The sequence below is a fragment of the Bos javanicus genome, chromosome 28, assembly GCF_032452875.1.
Source record: "Bos javanicus breed banteng chromosome 28, ARS-OSU_banteng_1.0, whole genome shotgun sequence".
NCBI lineage: Eukaryota > Metazoa > Chordata > Mammalia > Artiodactyla > Bovidae > Bos > Bos javanicus.
In genome coordinates, this window is record NC_083895.1 from 40,845,963 (window position 1) to 40,872,384 (window position 26,422).

Sequence of the window (26,422 nt, forward strand, 5' to 3'; positions counted from 1 at the left end):
TCTCATCTCATTCCCCTAGGGATTTAAAGTCCTTTTGGAGCACATTATTAGTACAAATAGTAAAATTGGGATAAAGAAATAGTGGAAAGGGGGAAATACGAGGTGCTGTAGAGTTCTTGAAGAAAGAAAGAAATTTGTCTCTAAGATTCCTTATAGCAAAAGAAAAGAACAAAAAGAAAAGAACAAAAAGCAAAGAACAAAACTTGATCCATTACAAGATTTATAATGTTCATGGATAAAGCATATGTTTCTCAGTTGATTTGCTTTTATGAGACAGAAACCTGTAAAGGATTGCTTTGCATGAGTTCTTATAAGGAGAACACCTTGTGATGTAGTGGAGAGGCCTCAGACAGAATCCCAAAGTAGAATTAATGACAAATTCCTTAAATTTTTAATTCCTTAAATTAATGATAAATTCCATAAATAAAAAATCCTTTTTTATTTGTGTTCTTCAGTTCATGCTACAAAGAACTCTAGTCTGAGAAAAAGTAGTTCTACAAGTGAATCATTGGAGTTCTACAACTAAAGTTCCTTCTGTTGATAAAGTCTGATGCCAGGATGAAATTTATAGAGTGTCTGGAAGAATATACGTAGGACATATCCTCCCAGACATTATTTTGGCTGTTCTGTTCCTTATATCTGGACTTTTGATAAGTAATGGACATCTGAGAGTTGGTACTATCAGACAAGCATCTGATGTAAAGATAGTTTTCATTGCTAATAATGATGATGATGCTTCCTTCATCTTTGATGGTTGGTTTGTAAGAAGGTCAATTTAAGGCTAACTTACGAAAATTTAGAAGCCTACCTAAAATGTGAACCTTGTGTACAAGGTAAGATTTATTCAACCATTTAACAGGTATTTATTGAGAACCTGTATGTTGAGTTCTAAACTCTTAAGCTGGAATGAATTTGGAGATGGTGTGAGAGGTGAAAGCTGTAGATTGGTAATGGCTTCTTGGAGCATTGTTTTGAGAAGGATAAAACAAATTGTGCAGTGTGTGAGCTTAGTTGGAATCATTGCAGTTATCAGGTTGGTAGAAGATTTTTGTGCCTTTTCCATCCCATAAATAGATGAGTAGTAAATATTTCCTGCTGCCAGGGTGTTTAGAGTATGGGAGAGAGAGGTGTGTAGATAGTTATAATGCGGTAGTACAGTGTAATGATGATAAGTGCCTTGAAGTGATGTGTACAGGATTCCAGGAGCATGCAATTTTTTGCTTAGGATAGTGGTGTATCAAGAAAGTTACTGTTGAACTGATAACTTGACTGTAGCAATTGCAGAGGATGAGTTTCTATATAGGGGCTTCCCAGGTGGTGCTCAGAGAAGGCAATGACACCCTACTCCAGTACTGTTGCCTGGAAAATCCCATGGACGGCGGAGCCTGGTAGGCTGCAGTCCATGAGATCGATAAGAGTCGGACACAACTGAGTGACTTCACTTTCCCTTTTTACTTTCATGCATTGGAGAAGGAAATGGCAACCCACTCCCATGTTCCTGCCTGGAGAATCCCAGGGACAGGGGAGCCTGGTGGGCTGCCGTCCATAGGATTGCAAAGAGTCAGACACGACTGAAGCGACTTACATGCACGCATGCAGTTTCTATATAAGGATGAGTATTCAGATGGAAAAAATAGTGTGTACAAAGCCATGTATGAAACACTATGGCGTTTTCAGAGAGCTACTCTTAGGTTCATAGCTGAATTGGTAGGTCATTTGGAGGCGTCAATAAATGTGGTCTCTAACTATAGATAGCAAAAACTATCCATGCATTTTAAGATAAAGGGTGACAAGTTTCAACTTTGTGAGACTGTTAATAAGAATGTCCAAAATGGAATGAATTACCTGGATATAGCAATCTCTGTCCTTGGGAATGATCAAGCTGTGACTGATTATTTATCTGTCAGAAAAGTTAAACATTTTTCAGAAACTGTATTCCTGGATGTCAATAGGTGTAGAAAAGAAAACCTTTGATCAGATGACTATAGGAAGGACAAGTTAAATGAAGATTTTTTTTTTAATAGTAGACTCCAGCACGTTTAATATATAATGATAATTCTGTGATGTTGCAAAAAGCGGTGAAGAAAAATATGTAGCCATTTCCCAAAACACATGACAACAGATCCCTCCTATGCAGTGAACTTTGAGGTACTAGTGATTTGTGGGTCATCCACACTCGTGAGTCTGAATGAAGAGAGAGAAATGCATAATGCTGTTGATGGTTGCTGATTTGACTCAGGGCAGAACTTCCCAACAAATGAACTGACACACACTGGTTTCTTGTGACTAGTTATAAGTTAACCAGCTGATTTATTGATTCCCTCAGGCTTTTGGGTAGCTGTGTGAGGTTTAGGACTCTTAGATTTCCTAGAGCCAGTTATGGTGTGGGTGGTAGAGAGAAAAACCTCATCCAAGATAAGCCTTACTCCAGCCAACGTTAGAACTATTATTTTCTTTCTATACCTTGATTTTAAAAGATTTGGATGTGCTAACCCCAGGGCCTTTTAATATATAACATGTATAAAAGTTCCTCTTCCCATTCTTTGACTTCTTAAATGTTGCTGGTTCCCTTTCTTGTCTGTCCTTTAATTCACATTGTTGTCATAATTAATTATAGGATTATGTCGTATCTGTAACTCAGGGGACTGGTGGTTCAGAATCACTCATCTACCTTCTCTGTGTTTTTGTCAGTACTGCATTCTCTTTTCACCTAACCTAACCTGTTAGTCCTTTTTTTCTTTCCAGACCTCCCCTTTCCCCTACAGCGTTACTAGCCAAGTGAAATTCTCTTACATCTTAACATCCTTGACCTCTTCCCCTACATTTTCCTGATTGTAACTTTTCCCTGAGTGTAGCATTCCTCAGTAGCATTCTTAGATGAAGGATTCTTATTTTTCAGTCACTCTAGAACTGTTCTCTTTAGGGGTGAGGTTTTGTCTTCATTCCTCATCTTAACTTCTGAATGAAATGTTCTTAAACCTCTTTCCTTTGCCACTTAGGGAGGGCATTTGTCTTGATCAGCTTCTCCTTAAGGGTCCCATTCCCTAGCTCACAAAAATCTTGGCCCCAGGCTCGCTTCCCCCTGCATTGTAAGTTTTGCTACAACTCTAAATGTAGCTTTCCTGTACGTGATTCATTTAAACTTCTGGCTCCCTAGTTCCTCTTAAATTAATGTGTAAAAATCTGTCATCTGAGAATACAGATAGTTTTACGTTTTTCTTTCCAGTCTGGATACTCCCTTCCCTGGCCCCACATGATTGCTGTGGCTGGAACCTCTAGTACAAGTTGAGTGATAAGAGCAGTCATCTTTGTCTTGTTTCTGATCGTAGGATCAAAGCGTTTAATCTTTTACTGTTAAATATGATGTTCACTGTGGGTTTTCATAGATGGTCCTTATCAGATTGAAGAAGTTCCCTTCTGTTCATATTTTGTTGAGGGTTTTTTAAATCATGAAAGGGTATTCGATTTTGTCATATGCTACTGCTGTGTCTATTGATAAAATTATTTTTCCTTTCATGCTGTTAATGTGATATATGCCTTTGATTGATTTTTCAGATGTACTAACTTATTAACATTTCTCAAGTAAATCTTACTTGGTCATGATATCCTTTTAGATGTTGCTAGATTCAGCTTGCTAAGTATTTTGTTGAAGATTTTCTATATACATTCATAACAAATATTCGTAGTTTTCTTGAGATTTTTTTGGGTTTTTGATATTATCACACAGATTGAATTGGGAAGTGTTTCTCTCATTTCTATTTTTGGAAGAGTTTGTGAAGGAGTTTTGTTAACTCTTCATTTAATGTTTTGTAGAATTAGCTGTTGAGGTTATTTGGGCCTGGGACTTTTTTTTGCAGTGAGTGTTTTGATTACTGATTTAATCTCTTAGATGTTCTGTGGATGTCTGTTTTTCTTAGTTTGTAGTGTTGTTCACGTCTTCTGTTTCTTTGGTGACCTTCTTAGTTGTTTTATCTGTTAATGAGGAGGAAACATTAAAGTCTCCAGCTGAAGTATATCATGTAGGGAAGGTTTGATGGCAACAAATTCTCTTAGGTTGTTATCTGGGGATGTTTTAGTTTGTCTTTAATTTTAAAGGATAGTTTTGCTGCATATAGGATTCTTGGTTAACAGTCTCTCTTTTATAACTCCTATGCTTTCTGTTGAAAAATCAGCTGTTAATCTTATTGAGCATGTCTTCTAACACAATAAAAGGACTTTTTTTCTTGTTGTGTTCAGGATTCTTACTTTTTATTTGGCTTTTGTTGGTTTGAATATCATGTGTCTTTTAGTTTATCACATTTGGGAACTAATGATTAGAAAGAAGTTTCCTTAAATGTCTTGCACCAGTAAGTTTCCCAGCCTTTTCCAAGGGGCTGTGTGTGTGTCTGTGTGTGTGTGTGTATTCAGGGATACCTTCAACAACATGATAAGCAGTTTGCAGTACTGCCTTAGCTCTCATCCTGTTTGCTCAGAGGCTCAACATCAGCCAAAGGTGAGGGAGTAAGACCTTCGTAGGTATTTCCTTGACTTCCACACGTGTATGGCCTTCTCTGTGCCCAGGAGTATGCTAGGGCTTTCCAAAGCTTCCTGTGGACATGTGATTCCTCAGGTTTTCCTTTAAAATTTTTCACTTTCTTCTTTGTCCCAACTGGTATTGCCATCTCAGGTAGCTGAGATTTTTAAACCATTGTCACTAATTTTCTTCTCTTTTCTCTTAAAACATATTGGAGTTAAGGCTGTTCCCACTGAGGGAGCTCTGAATCAGGTCAAATAAAACTTAACTGCTGAGAATGGACCTTTTCTAGGGAGGTGCCGTTTAGGTCAAATAGTAACACTTCTCTGGAAATGGTGTTGCTTGGAGAGTTCCAATCCGAGTTTACCTCCCATCTCACCCTTAGAGATTGCTGAATATCACAGCTACTGCACTTGTAAAGCTGTTGTTTTTCAAGCTGCCACAGAGCTAGGAAGATAGACAAGGAAATAGAATAAATTAAATGTCACAGAGTTTGTTCTCATGAAAGTCAGTTGGTTTTCTTCAGTAAGTGCTTTTTAGTTGTTAATTCCAGAGTTGATTTGGTTGTTTCTAGAGTTCGGAGAAGGCAATGGCACCCTACTCCAGTACTCTTGCCTGGAAAATCCCATGGATGGAGGAGCCTGGTAGGCTGCAGTCCATGGGGTTGCTAAGAGTCAGACAGGACTAAGCGACTTCACTTTCACTTTCATGCATTGGAGAAAGAAATGGCAACCCACTCCAGTGTTCTTGCCTGGAGAATCCCAGGGACAGGCGAGCCTGGTGGGCTGCTGTCTATGGGGTTGCACAGAGTCGGACGTGACGGAAGCGACTTAGCAGCAGCAGCAGAGTTGTTAAAGAGTTGATTTTGCCAAATTTGCCAGTATTCTGGATAGCTCAAATGGTAAAGAATCTGCCCGCAATGTGGGAGACCTGTGCTCGATCCCTGGGTTGGGAAGATCCCCTGGAGAAGGGCATGTTGACTCACTCCAGTAGTCTTGCCTGGATAATTCCATGGACAGAGAAGCCTGGAGGGCTACAGCCCATGGACTCGCAGAGAGTTGTACACGACTGACCGACTAACACACACATTCTTAAGAGTTTTTATGTAGGAGTGGATTTTTGGAGATCTTTGATTCTGCCATTCTGTAAGTACTTCGTTCTTTTCCTTTTGTCATGACTGTTCAAAAAAAAAAATTAATGGCCTTTATTTTTTAGAGCAGTTGTAGGTTTACATGCCCTGGAGGGGAGGGCATGGCAGTCCACTCCAGTATTCTGGCCTGGAGAATCCCACAGACAGAGGAGCCTGGCAGGCTGCAGTCTGTAGGGTCCCACTGAGTTGGACTCAACTGAAGCAACTTAGCATGAATGCACACATGGATACACGTTTAGTTTGGTAAGAAATTGCCACGGCTGTACATTTACTTTTCTTCCAGCAATGAGCAGGAGCGCCTATGGATTCATACCCTTGTCAGCATGTGGTGTGTGGATTTTGATCATTCTGATATGTGTTCAGTGGCATGTCATTGTTGTTTTAATTTGCACTTCTCTAATGGTATGATTTTGGGCCTTTTTTCATATCCTTATTGGCTATATCTGTGTTTTGTCTTAGTGAGATGTCTGTTTAGGTCTTTTGCTTATTCTTAAAATTGGGTTATCTGTTTTCTTGTTGACCTTTAGGAGTTCTTTATGTATTTTAGATACCAATCCTTTGTCAGATACATTTATTACAAATATTTTCTCCAGTCTGTGTTTTGAATTTTCATTTTCATAATGATATTTTTCACAGAGCATATATTTTTAATTTTATGCAGGACAACTTGTCAGTTTTTTCTTTCATGGGTTGTACTTTTTGTATCATAGCCAAAAACATATTGCCAAAGTCACCTAAATTTTTATTGTTACTTTGTAGTTTTGCATTTTACATTTAGATCATTGACCAGTCAGTGTTCAGTTAATTTTTGTGAAAGGTGTGCAAGGTGTTTTTTTTTGGTGTATAAATGTCTAATTGTTTCAGTACTATTTGTTGAAAAGACTGTCCTCTCTCCTTTGAATTGCCATTGCTCCTTTACCAAGGATCAGTTCAGTTCAATTCAGTTGCTCAGTCATGTCCGACTCTTTGTGACCCTATGGACTGCAGCACGCCAGGCTTCCTTGTCCATCACCAACTCCCGGAGCCTGCTCAAACTCACGTCCATCATGTTGGTGATGCCATCCAACCATCTCATCCTCTGTCGTCCCCTTCTTCTTCTGCCTTCAGTCTTTCCCAGCATCAGGGTCTTTTCCAGTGAGTCAGTTCTTCACATCAGGTGGCCAAAGTATTGGAGCTTCAGCTTCAACATCAGTCCTTCCAATGATTATTCAGGACTAATTTCCTTTAGGATTAACTGGTTTAATCTCCTTGCAGCCGAAGGGACTCTCAAGAGTCTTCTCCAACATCACAGTTCAAAAGTATCATTTCTTCGGTGCTCAGCTTTCTTTATAGTCCAGCTCTCACATCTATACACGACTACTGGAAAAACCATAACTGACTATATGAACCTTTGTCAGCAACGTAATGTCTCTGCTTTTTCAATGTAATGTCTCTGCTTTTTAATGTTCTATTTAGGTTGGTCGTAGCTTTTTTTCCAAGGAGCAAATATCTTTTAATTTCATGGCTGCAGTCACCATCTGCAGTGATTTAGGAATCCCCCAAAATAAAGTCTCTCACTGTTTCCATTGTTTTCCCATCTATTTGCCATGAAGTGATGGGACCAGATGCCATGATCATAGTTTTCTGAATGTTGAGCTTTAGGCCAACTTTTCCCCTCTCCTCTTTCACCTTCATCAAGGGGCTCTTTAGTTCTTTGTTTTCTGCCATAAGGGTGGTGTCATCTGCATATCTGAGGTTATTGATATTTCTCCCAGCAATCTTGATATGCCAGTCTTGATATGCTGTGCTTCGTCCAGCCTGGCATTTCACATGATGTACTCTGCATATAAGTTAAATAAGTAGGGTGACAAAATATAGCCTTGATGTATTCCTTCCCCAATTTGGAACCAGTCCGTTGTTCCATGGCCAGTTCTAACTGTTGCTTCTTGACAACATAACAGATTTCTCAGTAGGCAAGTCAGGTGGTCTGGTATTCCCATCTCTTTCAGAACTTTCCACAGTTTATTGTGATCCACACAGTCAAAGGCTTTGGTGTAGTCAATAAAGCAGAAGTAGATGTTTTTCTGGAACTCTGTTGCTTACCACGGATCAGTTGACTGTATGTATGGGTGAATTTTTGGACCCTCTCTTCTGTTCCATTAATTTTTTCATCTCTACCACAGTCTTGATTACTGTCAGTTGATACAGAAAGTCTGTAAGACAGTATCAGTGTTCTGACTTTCTTCTTCTTCAGTATTGTATTGGTTATTCTGGGTCTTTGCCTGTTCATATAAACTTGAAAATCACTCTGTTAATATCCACATAATATCTTATTTGCATTTTAATTGAGATTATATTGAATCTAGCATTAAAGAATAGATACCCATGATGTTAAAAATATATGTGTTTAACTTTTAATATACCATTTTTATTAATAGTGAAAAAAAAGCTAAAGGTTTTGTGAAGTCAAACTGTGATTGAGATTAGGAGATAAGTGAGAAAGCAAAATCCCCAAATCTCTCTCTTTCTCTCTTTCTCTCTCTCTCTCTCTCTCACACACAGAGTATCTCCACTCACCATTCTAACCTATGAATCACAAATCTTCAGTTTCACATAAAAATCACATATCTTAGTCATAAAGAAGCTCTGATAGAAGTGGAGAAGAATGTAAATGTATGGATAGAGCCATATAATTTGGGGAGATTACTTTGAAATTGCAATAAGTGATTATGCAGCCAAGGGATTATTTGATGTGTGGATTGAATATCAGGTGCTGCTCTTGTATATGGTTTAAATTTAAATTGGTTTTGAAAAAGCTTATTTCTTGCAGATTCCTTTTTATAGTTATTGTGATCCTTTTTTTTGGTTGTTGTTGATTTTATTGGCTGTACTTATAGAATGATACTGATGATAGTGAGCATTTCATTCTTATGCTTCTTAACCACTGAGGTAATTTTTACCTTCATCCATACCTGTATTGGTTCAGTTCTTCATATCCACCAGCCTGTTTGGCCTGGGATTGACCACATAGGTTCTGCCTTTGCAAACACACTGCTCACCTTCCAGTGTTTTCTCCAAAGTAGCTTGAAGTCTTCTGCTGCTTTCATGACCTAATTTCTCTTCTAGAAGTCAGTGATTGTTAAAATTTGTACAGAAGTACAAATCTATGACTGTCAAGCTAACGTAGGTATTTTGTTCAGTCCTCTTTGGCTCATGTTTTTACCTCTCATTCTTTTTTAAAGATTGAGATTTTCCTTTGTGGACTGCATCTTCTTCTCAGAATGTGAAATCTCAAAATCTTCATTATCTTGTTTTTTCCTTCTGTTTTAAACAGTCTCTTTTTATTTTCTGAAAATAGCCTCTCATATATTTGCTTTCTGTTTCAGTTTTTTCTTCTTCTGTCTTTGTACCTTCTCAATTATATTCATTTTTTCCCCCAGCAACCTTCAAATGGCCCTCATTGAGATGTTATGTTATTTCCAGCTTACTGTCATACGGTTTAGTAACAGTTTACACCCATATTAATAGAGCATTGTGTCAGGATTTATCAATTGGGTAATCTAGGAGAAGGGTATATAGCATTATAGTGTTCTTTTGACATTTGTGTTAGAAAAAATATTCAATATAAAGAAGTTAGAAATTATTGATAGTAATAATAGTAGTAATACATCAGTAATTGGTTTTTGCCTAACAATTTTTATATGTCAAGCACCATTCCAAGCACTTTAGCATATATTATTGCCTCATTTAATCCTTTTACCAATCAAGTGAGATACTCTTATTCTCATTTTATAAGTCAGGAAAATGAAGCATAAAGTAACTTGCCCTTTGTGTTATATAGCTAGTGAGTGACAGAGCTGAGATTTGAACTCAGATAATCTGCATTAATTGGCTAATGTAAAAATGAATAAATCCTTGTTTTCAAAGGGCTTATAATCAGAGGTGACATGTATGTAGGTTTCTTTCATTTATGCTATAAAATAAGTTATGGATCATAAAACAGTTTTATCTAGTTGAAGGGCATTAAGACTTGGATGAGATATAAGTTTAGTTTTTGGTCTCATGGTGGAAGTATTAGAAATGCAACTTAAGGCATATGAACTTTATTTGGTAGGCGCTGGACAGCACTAAGAGACTCTATGGCCCAAAGATATTGAGTATTTTCAATAGCTAGTTACTATCAGCCAACATAACAACTTAAGTTCTAGGCTGAAGCTGTGTCTTTTACACTATTTTGGCTTCTCTAGGTGCCAGTTCTTTGTCCCCATATTCAGTTAGTGATCAAGACCTTTTGACCCTTCCTTCGAAATGTTTTTAATTCATCAGTTCCTTACATGTGGTTCATATTTATGCCTAAATCTAATATAAGCCATTATTCCATTCCTGATTCATGCTTTGGCAGTCTCTGGTAATTGGCTATGGATTAAAAAGTTGGTCTGAGGGAGGCAGGTTTACTGAGGGATGAAGTAGAAGAATGAATTGGATTCAGGCTGTGTGTGGTCCCCTAAGCCATTTATGAGAGTCTCCTTGTCCCTGAAAAACACGCACTTTTGTGCCATTTCTTTTTATTTTCTTTTTCTAGAAAGCTTTCACCTTGCATTTCTGCCCAACTCAAACCTTGTACTTTATAGTTCATCCCAAGTTCTTTCCTATTCAAAAAAATTTCCCAAATTATGTCAGCTTTTTCTCCAAAAACATAACTCTTGTCTCTACTATTCATTTGCCAGGTGATTCTTTTTGTCTTACTACTTGAAAAATTTTTCATCACTCTGTATATATCTTGTCTATTCAGTTACGGATGGTAAAGTCATAGTAATAATTATCAGTATTTAAAATTTAATAATTCAACTATATTTTGAATCAACAAAGATAAAATAGTTAAATGTGAACAAATTAGGGTCTTATCTGTGGATCAGCTATTTAAATGTTCTTAAAAATCTCTTTCTTGGGTTGAAAGAAAAATCAGGCCTGAAATCAAGTATGAGAAGTGGCTTCAGAGAAGAATAATTACCTTATGAAAACCAAGCTCATATTGAATATTTCAGAATTTAGAGATTTGGGAATATTTGTTAAAACCTAGAAAATTTATTAGAAAATGTATTTCTACTTTTGAAATTTAATGCATCCATGAATTTAACTTTAATCCTGATATGTTAATGTAGATGTTATATTGGAGAGAATACTTTTTTAATGTACTATTTTAAATATTGAAATTTTACATATATCACAAGTTCTTATATTAAAAACTAACTGGGATTATGTGTAATGTGAATGTAGTAATTTTTAGATTGCTATAGCTTTGACTGCTGGTTAAAACATTGTGTTTTTCATGTCCATGAAACACATTACCCCTAGTTTTTATTTCCTCTTTTTCAACATGTGTGTTATTGTGTGGAACAAAGGAAACTTTAAAATTTTTTAAAAAAATTTTAAAAAAGAGCAGGTATTTTTTAAGATAGTTTAAGATTAGGAAATATGTGGTGTGTTTAAGACTTTTGTAAAACCTTGTTTAATCTTTACTGGAAAAGATGGTTTATCAGCAATGTAAAAACAAAAGAAGAATAACACTATATTTGTCTTAACTATCTGCTGGAACTTCCCAGAAATAGGTACATCTAAACTGGGAATTAATGAGGGTAATAGCTAAAAAAAGATATGACATTTAAGAGAGTAACTAAAATTAAAAGCTAAAGATCAATCAGTGCAGAAAAGTAAAATAAATATAATTTTTTCCAGGCAAGGCCTTTCCCCAGAGGTTTTCTACTCTAGTTCCTAAGGAATAAGCTTTACTTAATCAATGTGTAAAATACACAAAAGGAGGGAGTGCAGATGATAACTGTGTTAATGACAACTAGAATTGATTGAAATTTTCAGTGAAAACAAATTCACTATCTGAGATGAGTAAAAGTCAAAAGGCTCTGTGATAATAAATGATTTGTAATAATCACTGTAATAATTTCATAATCTTTATTACTTTCTGAAATTATATTGTATATCTTTTCCTTCCAACTTCTTCCCCTGCCCTTCCAGAGGCTCTCCCTATAGAGAATCTCCTTTGGGTCATTTTGAAAGCTATGGAGGGACCCCCTTTTTCCAGGCTCAGAAGATGTTTGTAGATGTACCAGAAAATACGGTGATACTGGACGAGATGACCCTTCGGCATATGGTTCAGGATTGCACTGCTGTGAAAACTCAGTTACTCAGGCTGAAGCGGCTGCTGCGCCAGGTTAGTACGTAGGGAACATTTCCAGTGCTTGACATTTTCAATGGTAAATAGATTGACTTTACTTTGTTTTTAAAGTAAAGTTGAGTTTCTAATGACTATTTAGATTTGTGGAGAAATAATGGTCGTAAACAGTACCTAACAGAAACTCTTCTGAGAGCAAAAACACTTGAGGTTTTGCATGATGGTCTCTGTAAAGTCATCAACATTTATGAGCTATATAATATTTGGTGAGCTCTCTGCTTCTGTTTCCTCATTTTCATAGTACCTATGTTGTAAGGTTCTTAAGAGAGCTAGAGTTCATGGTTACAAATTGAGTGATTTAATACCTGAAACATAGTAGGTGTTCAGTCATCAGCGGCTGCAACTATGATTTCAGCTAAGTGAGAAATAAGAAACAGCATTTTATATAATCATAGTCACATAACCCCACTTTGGTTTGAAACCTTCAAGTTTAAACTTTCCCAGTCTTCTCATTTTTTTGGAGAAAACGTGGACTCAGAGCAGTGATGTGCTTGTCCATATGGTGAGCTGATAGTAGAAGCTGACTTCTGATTCAGTAGTATTTTCTTGATTTGAACAGTTAACATATACATTTCCAATGTAAATAAAAAAACTAAGGAATAAAATACTAACTTTAAGTCAGGAATATCTTTAGTTTTAAATCTATATTTGTGTTTTGTAGACTGGGCAAGTTTAACTTAAAATTATGGTTGAGGAAGAACAGTCTGGATTCTCTGCATAACTTACTTTTTGAGTTACTGTCCTCAGGATTGTATGTTCTAGCTTGTTATGAGCAGGGACCACGTCTTAGAATTTCTGGTGGCCATCCAAACCATTTGGAGGCCGTTGAGATAAACGCTCAGTAAAGGCTATTTGAAATGAAATGTGGCTCCTCTGTTAGTAACTACAACTACTGTGAATGGTTTTATATTACTTAGTTATGGCTTTGCTGGACTGCTCTTCTCTATTCTTGTAGATATTTGAGTATTTTGAATAGTCCCCCTTTTAAAAAAGATTTATTCATGTATTTTCGGCTTTTCGTTGCTATGCATGGACTTTCTGTAGTTGTGGCAAGGCGGGGGGCGCTCCTCTCCATTGTGGTGCACGGGCTTCTCGTTGCGGTGGCTTCTCTTGCTGTGGAGCGCAGGCTCTAGGCTCACAGGGTCAAGAGCACTGGCTCAGTAGTTGTGGTGCACAGGCTTAGTTGCTCTGCCGCCTGTGAGATCTCCCTGCAGCAGGGATCGAAACCATGTCCCCTGCTTTGGCAGGAGGATTCTTAACCACTGGACCACTAGGGAAGCCCTGATATTTGACTGCCGTCTTAAAAGACACCTGTCTGTATAAGGCCAGGAGCAAGAAAGTGGAGAATCCTTTTCGGATCTGAGATTCTTAGATTTCTCTCGAGGCAGAAAGAGATTCAGTGATTCAAATACCCAGACACAGAGTTTATACCTTAGTATAACTGTAACTGCTACTGCTAAGTCACTTCAGTCGTGTCTGACTCTGTGCAACCCCACAGACAGCAGCCCACCAGGCTCCTCCATCCCTGGGATTCTCCAGGCAAGAACACTGGAGTTGGTTGCCATTTCCTTCTCCAGTGCATGAAAGTGAAAAGTGAAAGTGAAGTCGCTCAGTCGTGTCCGACTCCTAGCGACTCCATGGACTGCAGCCCACCAGGCTCCTCTGTCTATGGGATTTTCCAGGCAAGAGTACTGGAGTGGGTTGCCATTGCCTTCTCCGAACTGTAACTACGAGATACACCCAGACACAAAACAGGGTAAAGCTAGCTAACTCCAAATACAAATTTAACACATTTCAGCTACTTCTCACCTCTTCTACCTTTTCTTTCCAATGTCTCTGAAGCTCCTGATCAAAAAATCTTCTAAAGATTTCAAATTGACTTCATCCTTTGTTTATGTAGTGAAAACAAAATTATGAGAAGAAAATTGCAGAATCTGTTTAGGATATCTTTAACATTTCCCAAAATGCTGATAGAAGTTAAAAAGCTGAATTAGTCCAGTATTTTGTATAACAGCCTGTTAATTTGTCCCTTTTAGTAATTATAAAAACTTCAGTGTGATACGTGTACATGGTTTTAAAAAAATCACATAGTATCCAGCAGCTTAATGAAAAAAGCAATATTTCTGTCCTTCTCCCCACTTGAGCCAGCCTTTTGTAATCTGAACAGGTTACTAAGTGTCTTTAAAATTATCATACACAGATTTCTTTCATCATCTTCTGGGATTGAGATTGTTATTTCTTGGATAATTTATCTTCTTTTTTCTTAGTTTGCTCTCATATTTAGCAGGAATATATCCTTAATTTACTTCCTAAGAGAGGGCAAATGGATGGTACTTTTTTTCTAGTTGATATGTCATTGAAATCTCTTATCTACTCTCATATTTAGTTTATAGTAATACTTTGGCAGGGATACTTTGGCTGGTATAGAAGTGAGTTTTTCCTTAGAAATTTGAAGTCACTTTTCTAGCATCCAGTTTAGCCACTGAGAAAAGTATACTACATTCTAATCCATCTTACTTTGTGTTTTGTCTGTTTTTAGTCTCTCTGGGAGATCTTTAGTCTCTTATTTCTGGCATTCTGCAGTTTCAGTGATGTCCTGGGATTGAGATTTTGTTGTACTTGTTCGTATTTCACTTAATGATGGGTAATCACTGAGTTTTATGAAGATTCATGTAGTGTGAAATTTCCTTAAGTCATTTCTATGATATTTTATTTATTCTGTTTTCTCTGGGTGTCTGAGTGTATCTTTCTGGAATTCTTGGTAATCCAAACTAGAACTTATGAGTTAAGTTTTCAGTCTTTTTTTCTTTCAAATTTTCCTTTTCTTTGAGTTTGACTACGTTTTCTGGTGTATTTCCTCACCTTCATATTCCAGCCCCCTATTTCTGTTGAATTACTTATCTTGGCAGTTGTATTTTCAGTTTCTAAGAGCTCTTTATTGTAGTCTTTCATTTTTCATATGATTCAGTTCTTATTTTGTCTTATTTTGTTAGTAAATATATTAAGTAGCTTGTTTCTGTTGTGTTTTGTTAAGATTTCTCAAGTTCCCTACATGATTATCTCTTTATAAATGGTCATTCTGTTTTTTATGTTTTAGTTTCTCTTTCTTTTGGAATATTTCTTCAGATATCTAATGAGTCTGTTGTTTATTACTATTTAAGATTAAAGGGTAACAAGTTGATCAGGACTCTTCACACATGGGTTGGCCTTGCCAGCTGGCGGCTCCACCTTACAGTGACACGTGGATATCAGTGGGCCTCAGTGCTCAGCTAAGTGGTGTGGGGCCTCAGTGCTCAGCTAAGCGGCGTGTTTTGCCTTCTCAGGTTGTTACTGTTTCTCCAGAGAAGAAACTTCTGCTTTTTTCCCTTCTTGGAATAGAGGTAGAAGACTGAGAATCTACTCTTGCCTTATGCAGACTTCCAGTTAATTCTCGTATTTCTAACCCACATGAGCATGAGTGGTTTTGCTCATCCGTTTTCTTCACTCTTAGTTCATTATTTTCCCTGTTTGCTTTTATCATATTATCACATTCAGCATCTGTTTTGACCTTGGAGTGAGAAATGAAAAATGTGGAGTAGTGAAAAGTACATGATGGTATCTCTTTGATATTTTTCTTTGGGATTACAAAATATTTGATCCTGATGATTCATACCTGTCTAGCTATTTGATCCTGATGATTCATACCGTCTCCCTGGCACGAGCCTGAGTGTTTTATGAACTATCAGGTATGCCATACAAATGTTTTGTTTTGTTGTTTCCTCTCAGCTCCAGTGTTGAGAATAAAGCCAGTAGTGTGTCTCTCACATAATTCTCTTGTCTGTCGGTCTCTGTCTCTCTCTTTGTTCCTCTCTCTCTCTCTGTCTCTGTGTGGGGGGAATGGATACATGGATGCAGTGCCAGGTGGATGGACTGTTTACAGCAGCAGCTTCCTCTGTGAGTGCACTAAGAGTTGAGGAGCTGCTGAATGATTGCCACGTGGTGGCAGAGAACCACAGAAAAGTCAGGGAACTCAAGCTTCTCTATCCCCAGACTTTTTTCATCATAACAGGAAAACTAAGTTCATAAATATACATAAAAGGAGCGTATACAGCATAAGGGTACCCTTTAATGAATAAAATGACACGGTTGTATACTCACCATCCAGGTTAAGGAATGAGACAGTAAGAAGTGTTCATTCTTCATTGCAGTATCTTCCCTTTCCAGAATCTAGTACTTCCCTTGTTTCTTTTTCTGTTAATTTTTTACCATCTTTGTTGGCTCAGATGGTAAAGCATCTGCCTGCAATGCAGGAGACCCAGGTTCGTTTTCTGGGTCGGGAAGATCCCATAGAGAAGGGAATGGCAGCTCACTCCAGTATTCTTGGCCTGGAGAATTATGGACAGAGGAACCTGGCAGGCTACAGTTCCTGGGGTTACAGAGTCCGACATGACTGAGTGACTAACACTTTCACTGTCTGTGTCCCTGTAAATATACTACTTTTGTCTTTTAGAACTTTGTATAAATGAAATTATACTGTAAGTATTACTCTGTGAATTGCTTCTTCCATTCAGCATTTTATTTAAGGTTCTTTGATATTTATATTTAGTTCTGCTTCATTAATTTTCATTTTTTAGTCTCCAATTCTAAACAGTTTCTTTCTCCATTTTACTATTGATGTCCATTTTGGTTCTTTTCAGGTTTTTTTTTTTTTTGCTATGACAAATGATATGAAGTATTCCTGGTATACATGTGTGAAAATTCATCTGGAATAACTAACTAGGAGTGGAATTTCTCTGTCATGGGGCATAGAAATATTCCAGAAATATGAAGCTGTTTCCCCAAATTGTTCAATCTGTTTGAGCATAGAAATATTCTAGAAATATGAAGCTATTACCCCAAATTGTTCAATCTGTTTCATTCTTTTCAAGTAGTAAATACTTTTTTTGCATTGTTCTACATCTGAGCAGCACTTGGTATTATCAGACTTCTTAATTTTTGTCATGTGATGGGACTCTAGTGGTGTTTAATTGTGGCTTTATTCTGCATTTCAAAATCAGGAAATTTTGAAGTATTGACACATTACTACCATTTAATACTCAGAGCCTGTTCAGATTTTGCCATGTGTCTTGGGGTTCAGTTCAGTTCAGTCGCTCAGTCGTGTCTGACTCTTTGTGACCCCATGAACTTTAGCATGCCAGGCCTCCCTGTCCATCACCAACTCCCGGAGACCACCCAAACCCATGTCCATTGTGTCAGTGATGCCATCAAACCATCTCATCCTCTGTCGTCCCCTTCTCCTCCCACCTTAAATCTTTCCCAGCATCAGGGTCTTTTCAACTGAGTCAGCTCTTCGCATCAGATGGCCAAAGTATTGGAGTTTTGGCTTCCACATCAGTCCTATCAATGAACACCCAGGACTGATCTCCTTTAGGATGGACTGGTTGGATCTCCTTGCAGTCCAAGGGACTCTCAGGAGTCTTCTCCAACACCACCACAGTTCAAAAGCATCAATTTTTCAGCGCTCAGCTTTCTTTATAGTCCAACTCTCACATCCATACATGACCACTGTTGACAAAATAATGTATCTGCTTTTTAATATGCTGTCTAGGTTGGTCATAACTTTCCTTCCAAGGAGTAAGCGTCTTTTAATTTCATGGCGGCAGTCACCATCTGCAGTGATTTTGGAGCCCATAAAAATAAAGTCAGCCACTGTTTCCACTGTTTCCCTATCTGTCTTGATGTAGTATTCTTTATAACAGAAAGATCTGGTTTACCATCATACGTTGCTTTTAAAAATTATCATGTTTTTGTGCTACTAAGTCGCTTCAGTCGTGTCCGACTCTGTGCAACCCCATAGATGGTAGCCCACCAGGCTCCTCCATCCCTGGGATTCTCCAGGCAAGAACACTGGAATGGGTTGCCGTTTCCTTTTCCAGTGCATGAAAGTGAAAAGGGAAAGTGAAGTCACTCAGTCTGCCCGACTCTTAGCGACCCCATAGACTGCAGCCCACCAGGCTCCTCTGTCCATGGGATTTTCCAGGCAAGAGTACTGGAGTGGGGTGCCATTGCCTTCTCTGATCATGTTTTTGTAGATTTCTTCAAACTGTGGTACTTCCTCAGTTTTCTTTTCACTTTGATGACCATAATATATTTACTCTTTTAACCAATTCTCCTGACTATAATCAGCTTCTCACTGCCTCTCCTGTACACTTGACCTCCTCACCTCTCTAAGATTCTGAATCTCCGTGCCTGGCTGCTCTCCTTTGTATACCTTCCTCACCCTACTTGGGCTCTGACTCCTTGTCAGTCTCATGGATTCTGACACACCACACCAGTCTCCTCTTCCTGTGGATGCCACCTCACTCTGCTTGGGCTTGACACTACAGTTGTCAGTTGATGCCTGCACTTGGGTGCCTTCTTAACCCTACTTGGGTCTGACACCTGACACTGGGCCTTTTCCTGCAGAGATGCCCTCTTCATGAGACTTGAGCTCTTGTAGCTCTCTAAAGGCCCTCCTGGAGGAGTGTGCCCACTCCACGCCACTCTGCTTAGACTTACAGCCCACACCAGACTGTACATATATCCTCCTCTTTCTGTTCAGATTTGACTCTTGTATCAAATTATTCTCCCATCCCCTCTGTGTATGCCCTTTTCAGTCTTTTAAGCTCTGACATGCCTTGGTAAGCTGGCCACTGGCAGGGACCTGTTTTTCAACCTCCTTAGATTCTGAAACCCTGTGCTGGGCTGTCCTTTTTGGTTGGAGACTTATTTATTTATTTACTTTTGCCTCATTCAGGAAGATAAAGGAAAGTGAGGAGGAAAAAGAAGCAAATTTTTAAAAAATGATTGACTTTATCAAGGTAAAATTTGCATTCAAATGATTGTGCCTATTTTAAGTATATAATTTGAGTTTTGATGAATATATACACCTGTGTGACCTCTACCACAACAATCTAAATATAGGACATTTCTGTTGCTGCTACAATTCTCTCACGTCCCTTCATAGGCGGTCTTCTCTCAAACCTGGCGCAGCAGCTATTGCCCTGCTTTCTGTTACTAAGGTTTTGTCCTTTCTAGAATTTCATCTGAAAATTTTGTCTTCCTCTAAACTATACAGTGTGTTCTTTTTTGTTGCTGGATTTTTTTCACTCACCGTAATGATTTTGATAATCATCTGTGTTTGTGAGTTTCAGTATATTAGTTTTTATTGTTGGATAACATTCCATTATGTGTGTGTGTATACCACAGTTTTATTTTCATCCATTTACTTGTTGATAGACATTTGAATTGTTTTTAGTTGTGGGTTAATTGAGATAATATTAAATTTCTAGAATAATGATGAAAGTTAATAATAACAGATGTATTCAAAAATTAGAATTTGAATTCAGGACATTTTTTCCACTTGTCTGTTGTGTGATCTTGGATAAGTTAAATTACTTAAACTTCCTATGCCTAGATTTCCTTATAACAGAAGTAGAAATGATAATAGCTCCTGTTTCAGGACTGTTGTAAAGAAAACATGAGGAAATTTAGTCAAGTGCTAAGCATAGTGTCTGATGCATAGAGAGTAGTTAATAATGTTAGCTGTTGTAATACTGACAGTAGCAACATCAATAATGATAAAAATGTGAAGGTCAAGGATTTTTAATTACTTGCATTGCTTATAATTTTATGTAGCTGCCTAAAAAGCTAATTCTGTTTACTTTAGAATCCACTGATTGTTATTTCATCATTCAGTATACTTTATAAAGCACTTGTTGAGTTTCAAGGATTGTGCTGGTAATGAAGATAAAAAGAAGGAAGATGTAATTCTTGTCCTGTGTCTAGTGCATTGTTCTTAAAACTATATGTTACAGCTGGTTAGTAGATTTTGAAATAAATTTTGTTCATTGTAATTATTTTTCCTAATAAAGTAGAATAGTATAGAAACTATGCTGTGCTTAGTCGCTCATTTGCATCCAGATCTTTGCGACCCTGTGGACTGAAGCCCACCAGGCTCCTCTGTCCATGCGAATTCTCCAGGCAAGAATACTGGAATGGGTTGCCATGCCCACCTCCAGGGGATCTTCCTAACCCAGGCATCGAACCCAGGTCTCCCACATTGTAGGCATATTCTTTATAGTCTGAGCTACCAGGGAAGCCCAAGAACGCTGGAGTGGGTAACCTATCCCTTCTCCAGGGAATCATCCCAACCCATGAATTGAGCTGGGGTCTCTTGCTTTGCAGGCAGATTCTTTACCAGGTGAGCTACCAGGGAAGCCAGCAAACTCAGATGGTTTGAAGAGTTAAATATTTTTTTAAATGTAGAAAAATTAGAAGAAATCTACAACTAGTATTTTTAAATGGCAAAATAAACCTATAGAAAAAGATATCTATATGTACAAGTTAAACACTTAGGTTTAATAAAAAGGTTTATTATTGAAATTTATAATGAAATTTATAAATAAGGTTTGCTTAGAATATTACAGATTTTAGCCATATATAACAATGTTCTAGTCAATTTAAATGTCAGTAAAATTTTTGTTTTGAAAATGTCTTTGCCTCAAGCATCTGTGAGGATCAACTCATTTCTTAAACTCTTATTGAAAATCAGGCTTTATGATTATATTTTTATAATCTTTCCAAATATAATTTGAATCATTAGATTTTAAATCCCATAGGTGAATTACAGTATTACTCAAAAATTTATCTTAGCACACATTCTACAGTTTGTGTGATATGATACGATGTTCATCCATTTACCTCTGCTATTTAAAAAAGTGACTTATGAAAAGAAAATGAAAAAAATCTCTCCTCTTCCTCCACTCCTTTTCCTAGGATGCCTCTTGTGATTGTGTTGTAGCATATCAGAAACACAAGGGAGCTTTGTTGACATCACTAATGCTGCTTGTCAGCAGAGATTGGTCAGTGCTGCCAGGCTTTTGGTTAGTTCATTTCAAGTGTCCATGTCCATTGCAACCGCCTTGGAACTGATAGGAAGATCACAATTTTTGGAAACTAATGGAAGACCCACCTGGGTAAGATGGAATTTGTTACAGGGTTTCCTACATGTTAATATGTGAAGAGTTTAAATATTAGAACAAAAGTTTTCCTTTATGCTTTGTTGAAAAAGAAAAATGGAAGATGGGGGAAGTCTTCCTCTTAGAACAGAGGAAGGTGTACCTGTCTTTTTGAATCTTCAGTAAAATACTAATGACATAAGAGTTAATCAACTTAAGGTTAATTGCATTCAGAGCTCAGAAATCCTAACTAGGACTTCCTTGGTGGTCTAGTGGTTAAGACTTTGTCTTCCAATGTAGGGGTCATGGGTTCCATTCTTGGTTAGGGAACTAAGATCTCACATGCCTCATGGCCAAAAACCCAAAATATAAAGTGCAAGCAATATTGTAACAAAGTCAATTAAGACTTAAAAAAAGTCCTAACTAGAACCCACAGAAACTGCTGAAACACTTCACTTAGTAAAGCAGCCAGAATACTTGGATAATCAGTTAACTATGAATTGTTTACTTTTGTGCAGTGATGTGTTACAGTTTTCATGTTTTTGCATCTATGCATTTATTAAATATGTTTATTCAAAATGCTTAGAACAGTGCCCAACACTGGTCAAGAAACGCTAGCTCCTTAGGTGGTGCTAGTGGTAAAGAACCTGCCTGCCAGTTCAGGAGACATAAGAGACACGGGTTTGATCCCTGGGTCAGGAAGATCCCCTGGAGGAGAAAATGGCAACCCACGCCAGTATTTTTGCCTGAAATCCTATTGACAGGGGAGCCTGGAGGGTTATAGTCCATGGGGTCACAAAGAGTCAGACGTGACTGAAGTGACTGAGCACGGCCCTAGTATGTATAATATGAAGCATGAACATTGCATCCATGGTTGTTATTCAGTGATTTTTAAAAAGAGAATGTTTTCTGTACATTTTATGATTCCCTCCCCCCATCCCCAAAGCTTAAAAAGACTTGTCTCAAAATGTTTCCTAATTTTGGCCTGAATACTTTTCATCTAAGTCAAGGTTTTATAGACAGTACTACTATTATTTAGTGTCAAAGTTATTTGGAGGGTATGTGGTTTTATTATAGATAGAATTGGAGATTATGTTCATGATCTTTAAACTCTTGTGCTTTGATGGAAATAATAGCCTTTCCTTCTTTGATCTCTTGAATCTATAACATTAGCCTGATAAAAATTGGAAGGCTCTGAGACATGCATTTGAGACATGTGGTTGTTCAGTTGCTCAGTTGTGCCCATCTCTTAGCGATATACTGATAACTTTAAACATTAATGAATCCTAGTTGTCTTGGGCCGTGCTATAAATTTATTTTATTTAGAAGAATTTTTTTTAATTTTCAAAAATGCAGGTTTGGTATACAGGACTTCTTTTCTAATTAATTTCTAATCTGGTGGCTCAGCAGTAAAAAAAAAAAAAACAAAAACATGACTGCAATGCAGGAGCTAATGGGATCAATCCCTGGGCTGGGAATATCCCTTGGAGAAGGAAATGGCAACCCACTCTAGTATTCTTGCCTGGGAAATCACATGGACAGAGGAGCTTGGCGGGCTACAGTCTATGGGGTTGCAAAGAGACAGACACGACTTAGCAATTAAACAACAACAAATCTTAAAACATTAATAGTAAAGAATAATGTCTATAGGATATAAATTCTTTGGAAGGTATTGATATTTCCTTTGTGTCCTAAAGCAAAACTTTGGAAACTTTTGAAAACTTTTCCTTTGGCCATATAGTAAATATGTTTTAACCCTTTTAGATAAGAGGCAAAATTGATGTTATATTTGCTGTTCAGTCACTCAGTCGTGTCCGACTCTTTCCGACCCTGTGGATTGCAGCTCGCCTAGCTTCCCTATCCTCCATTATCTCCGGCTTCTGTCGCCCCCACTCTTCATGCCCTTAATCTTTCCCAGCATCAGGGTCTTACTCACTGACTCAGCTGTTTGTATCAAGTGGCCAAAGAATTGGAGCTTCAGCTTCAACACCATTCAGTGAATATTCAGGGTTGATTTTCTTTAAGGTTGACTGGATTGATCTCCTGCAGTCCAAGGGACCCTCAAGAGTCTTCTCTTTCAAACACCACAGTTGGAAAGCATTCTTTGGCAGTCAGCCTTCTTTATGGTCCAACTCTCACATCCTTACATGACTACTGGAGAAATCATAACTGTGACTATATGGGCCTTTGTTGATAAAGTGATGTCTCTGCTTCTTAATACACTATCTGGACTTGTCATAGCTTTTCTTCCAAGGAGCGAGCATCTTCTAATTTCATGGCTGCAGTCACTGTCTGCAGTGATGTTAGAGCTCGAGAAAACAAAGTCTGTCACTGTTTCCATTTTCTTCCCCATCTATTTGCCATGAAGTGATGGGACTGTATGCCATGATCTTAGTTTTTGGAATGTTGAGTTTTAAGCCAGTTTTTTCACTCTCCTCTTTCAACTTTCATCAAGAGGCTCTTTAGTTCCTCTTCACTGCGTGCCATAAGGGTGGTGTCATCTGCATATCTGAGGTTATTGATATTTCTCCCGGCAGTCTTGATTCCAGCTTGTGGTTCATCCAGCCCAATGTTTCACATGATGTACTCTGCATATAAGTTAAATAAGCAAGGCATCAACATATAGCCTTGATGTACTCCTTTCCCATTTTGAACCAGTCCATTGTTCCATGTCCGGTTCTAACTGTGGCTTCTTGACCTGCATACAGACTTCTCAGCAAGCAAGTAAGGTGGTCTGCTAGTCCCATCTCTTTAAGAATTTTCCACGGTTTATTGTGATCCACACAGTCAAAGGCTTGAGTGTAGTCAATGAAACAGAAGTAGATTTTTTTTCTGGAATTCTCTTGCTTTTTCTGTTATCCAGCAGATGTTGGCAATTTGATCTCTGGTTCCTCTGCCTTTTCTAAATCCAGCTTGTACATCTGGAAGTTCTAGGTTTATGTACTGTTGAAGCCTAGCAGTGTGTGTGTGTGTGAAGTGAGCCTGTGAGTTGTATGGTAGTTTGAAGAATCTTTGGCATTGCCCTTCTTAGTAGTATTACACTGTATACATATGTCATAGTCTGTTTATCTGTTTAGCAGTTGAAGGATATTTGTGTCTTTTCCCAGTTTTTGGCAATTATGAATAAAGCTACTATAAACATTTGTGCACAGATTTTCATGTGAGGATGTTTTAATTTCTTACCTGGGCATGGGAATGCTGGTTGATAAGTATATATCTAACTTCTTGAGAAATCAGCAAGCTGTTTTCCAAAGTGGTTATTTGATTTTGTATTCCTACCACGATTAATGAGAGTTCCAAGTGTTCTGCATCCTGGTCCACACTTGATATTGTCAATATTTTTCAAAAGCCCTTCCCATAGTTATGCATTGGTATCTCACTCTGGTTTTAATTTGCATTTGCCTAATGACTAATGACATTTAGCATCTTTTCTTATGCTTATTTTCCAATCGTATATCTTCTTTTGTGAAGTGTCTATTTTTTTTCTAACAAAATTTTTGTTTGTTTTATTTTTGATTATTAATAGTTCTTTATATATGTTTTTTATCAGTTATGTAAATGATGAGATAAATGGATATTGAAAAATTGAATGTACTTTTTGGGCAAGTATTTAAAATTTGAGTTAATGAAGTCAGTTAAAAACCCTAGATTCTCACATCATCATTATTTTTGTTGTTGCTCTTGTTAAAAGCAGTCACTTTATAAATGCCTTTTGCCTGTTTTGGTGATGGTTTGCAGTTGTCAAAAAACCTGCTTTGGCTTCATTAATTTCTTTTTTCCCCCTGCATGTTTTAAATTGGCTTCACTGATTTATGTTTCTTGATTTTCAATTTCATTAATTTCCATACTCTATTATTTTCATCTTTCTGTTTGTGCTGGCTTTATTTCGCTCCAGTTATGGATTTGACAACTTTGCTTTAATATAAGTATCTGGTTCAATAATTTTTCCTTCTAAGCACTGCTTTAATTGCATTCCACAGATTTTGATACGTGGTTTCATTTTCCTTTCAACTCAAAATATTTTCTTATTTACCTTGGTACTTCTTTTGACCCATGGATCAAGGAAGTATCTTGTTACTTTCTGTTTGAAGACAATTTTTCTGGTTTTGATTTTCTAGTTAACATTCCATTATGTTCAGAGAGCACATTCTATTTTCTATTCTTTTAAATTGAACTATTCAAATATGTAGGTTCATGTCTTTCACCAGATATGAAGTGTATTTATCCATTATTTCTTCAAAAATTTTTGCCCCGAGCCCTACCTTCTATGACTTGAGTGATATAAATATTAGATCTCTTGTTGTTGTCCTATAACTCCTGCACCAAGCTCTTTTTTACCCCTCCCCCATCTTTTTTTGTCTTTATTGTTCAGATTGGATTTCTGTTGATCTATCTTTATGTTCAATGTGTAACTCAAATGCTGGTACTGTATTTAGTCCATCTAAGTACCGTAGTGTTTAGTGCATCTAGTATTTAATGCATCTAGTGCATTAAACATTTTTGGGTGTTGAGTCTTTGCAGTTCTGACACTGTCATTTTCCACTTTGTGTGTTACGTCTTTGCTGAGACTTTCTCTTTCTGTTCCCTTTAAGAGTTCACCCTTTTGGAGAATTTTTATAATAGCTCTATTAAAATCTCTTGTAGTTAATTTTAAATTTTTTTGTTATTTAATTTTAACTTTTTAATTTTGTCATTGATGTTAATTGTCTTTTTCTGTGTGTCTTGAGGTTTTCTTTCTTTGTACATTGAGTAGTTTTGGAGTAAATCTTAGACACTTAAATGTTGTATTATGAGACAGTTAATATTGTTTAAAGTTTATGGAGAATGTTGTTTTTTTTTTCCTTTTAAGCAGATAGATTATTTGGTTGGGATCACACAGCAAGTTCTGATTAGCCACCTTTGGGTTGTGGTTGTAATGTCAGTTGTTTCCAAAGCCTTTGCCATGCCTGTCAGGTCTGTTTTGAGTGTACACCTTCCAGTGGGCAGCTTGGGACCTGGGCAGTGTGGTCTTGGTTTATTTCTCAGAGTCTTTGAAATGCTTCTTAGGATCAGATCCAAGCAAGTGTGATACTCAACAGTGGTGAACCTAGAAGTTTATATACAATTTTCTAGAGTTACTTTCTTCATGACATCCTGGTATTTTCTATTTCTATGGGCTTGCCTTTTTATTCCTCTACAGTGAAAGTTCCTGTTCTACTGCACACTTCCCACAACTAAATCCATGTCCAAGGCAAAGCAGTGTGAGCTTGTGTTGTCTCCTATTCCTTGTGGTTCCTGCTTTGCAGTGGCCAGGAAGGTATTGTAGATGTTGGAAAATAAATCGTTTTATAGTTCCTCTTTTCTCAAATATATACTTATATATAGGATTGGCCTTGTTTTTTTTTTAACTTTTAAAACATTTTGTATTGGGGTATAGCTGATTTATATTGTTGTGGTAGTTTGAGATGAACAGTGGAGGGACTCAGCCATCCATATACATGTATCCATTCTCCCCCAGACTCCTCTCCCATCCAGGCTGCCACATAACCAGAGTTCCACATGCTGTGCAGTAGGTT

The 26,422-nt window shown here is 37.4% G+C and overlaps 1 protein-coding gene across 10 annotated transcripts in view; it reads left to right on the plus strand.

Moving 5' to 3' along the window:
• Window positions 1–26,422, plus strand: part of CCSER2 (coiled-coil serine rich protein 2) — a 154,718-nt gene that overhangs the window by 75,492 nt on the left and 52,804 nt on the right. For 9 of the 10 annotated variants that reach the window (XR_009734252.1, XM_061405534.1, XM_061405535.1 and 6 more), the window contains one exon: window positions 11,673–11,868. The exons of the other annotated variant lie outside the window; for it this stretch is intronic. Coding sequence is in view for 8 of the 9 variants with exons in the window: in XM_061405534.1 (XP_061261518.1) it covers window positions 11,673–11,868 (196 nt within the window). In the remaining variant the exon portion in view is untranslated. The remainder of the gene's footprint in view (window positions 1–11,672; window positions 11,869–26,422) is intronic. 10 annotated transcript variants of the gene reach the window in all.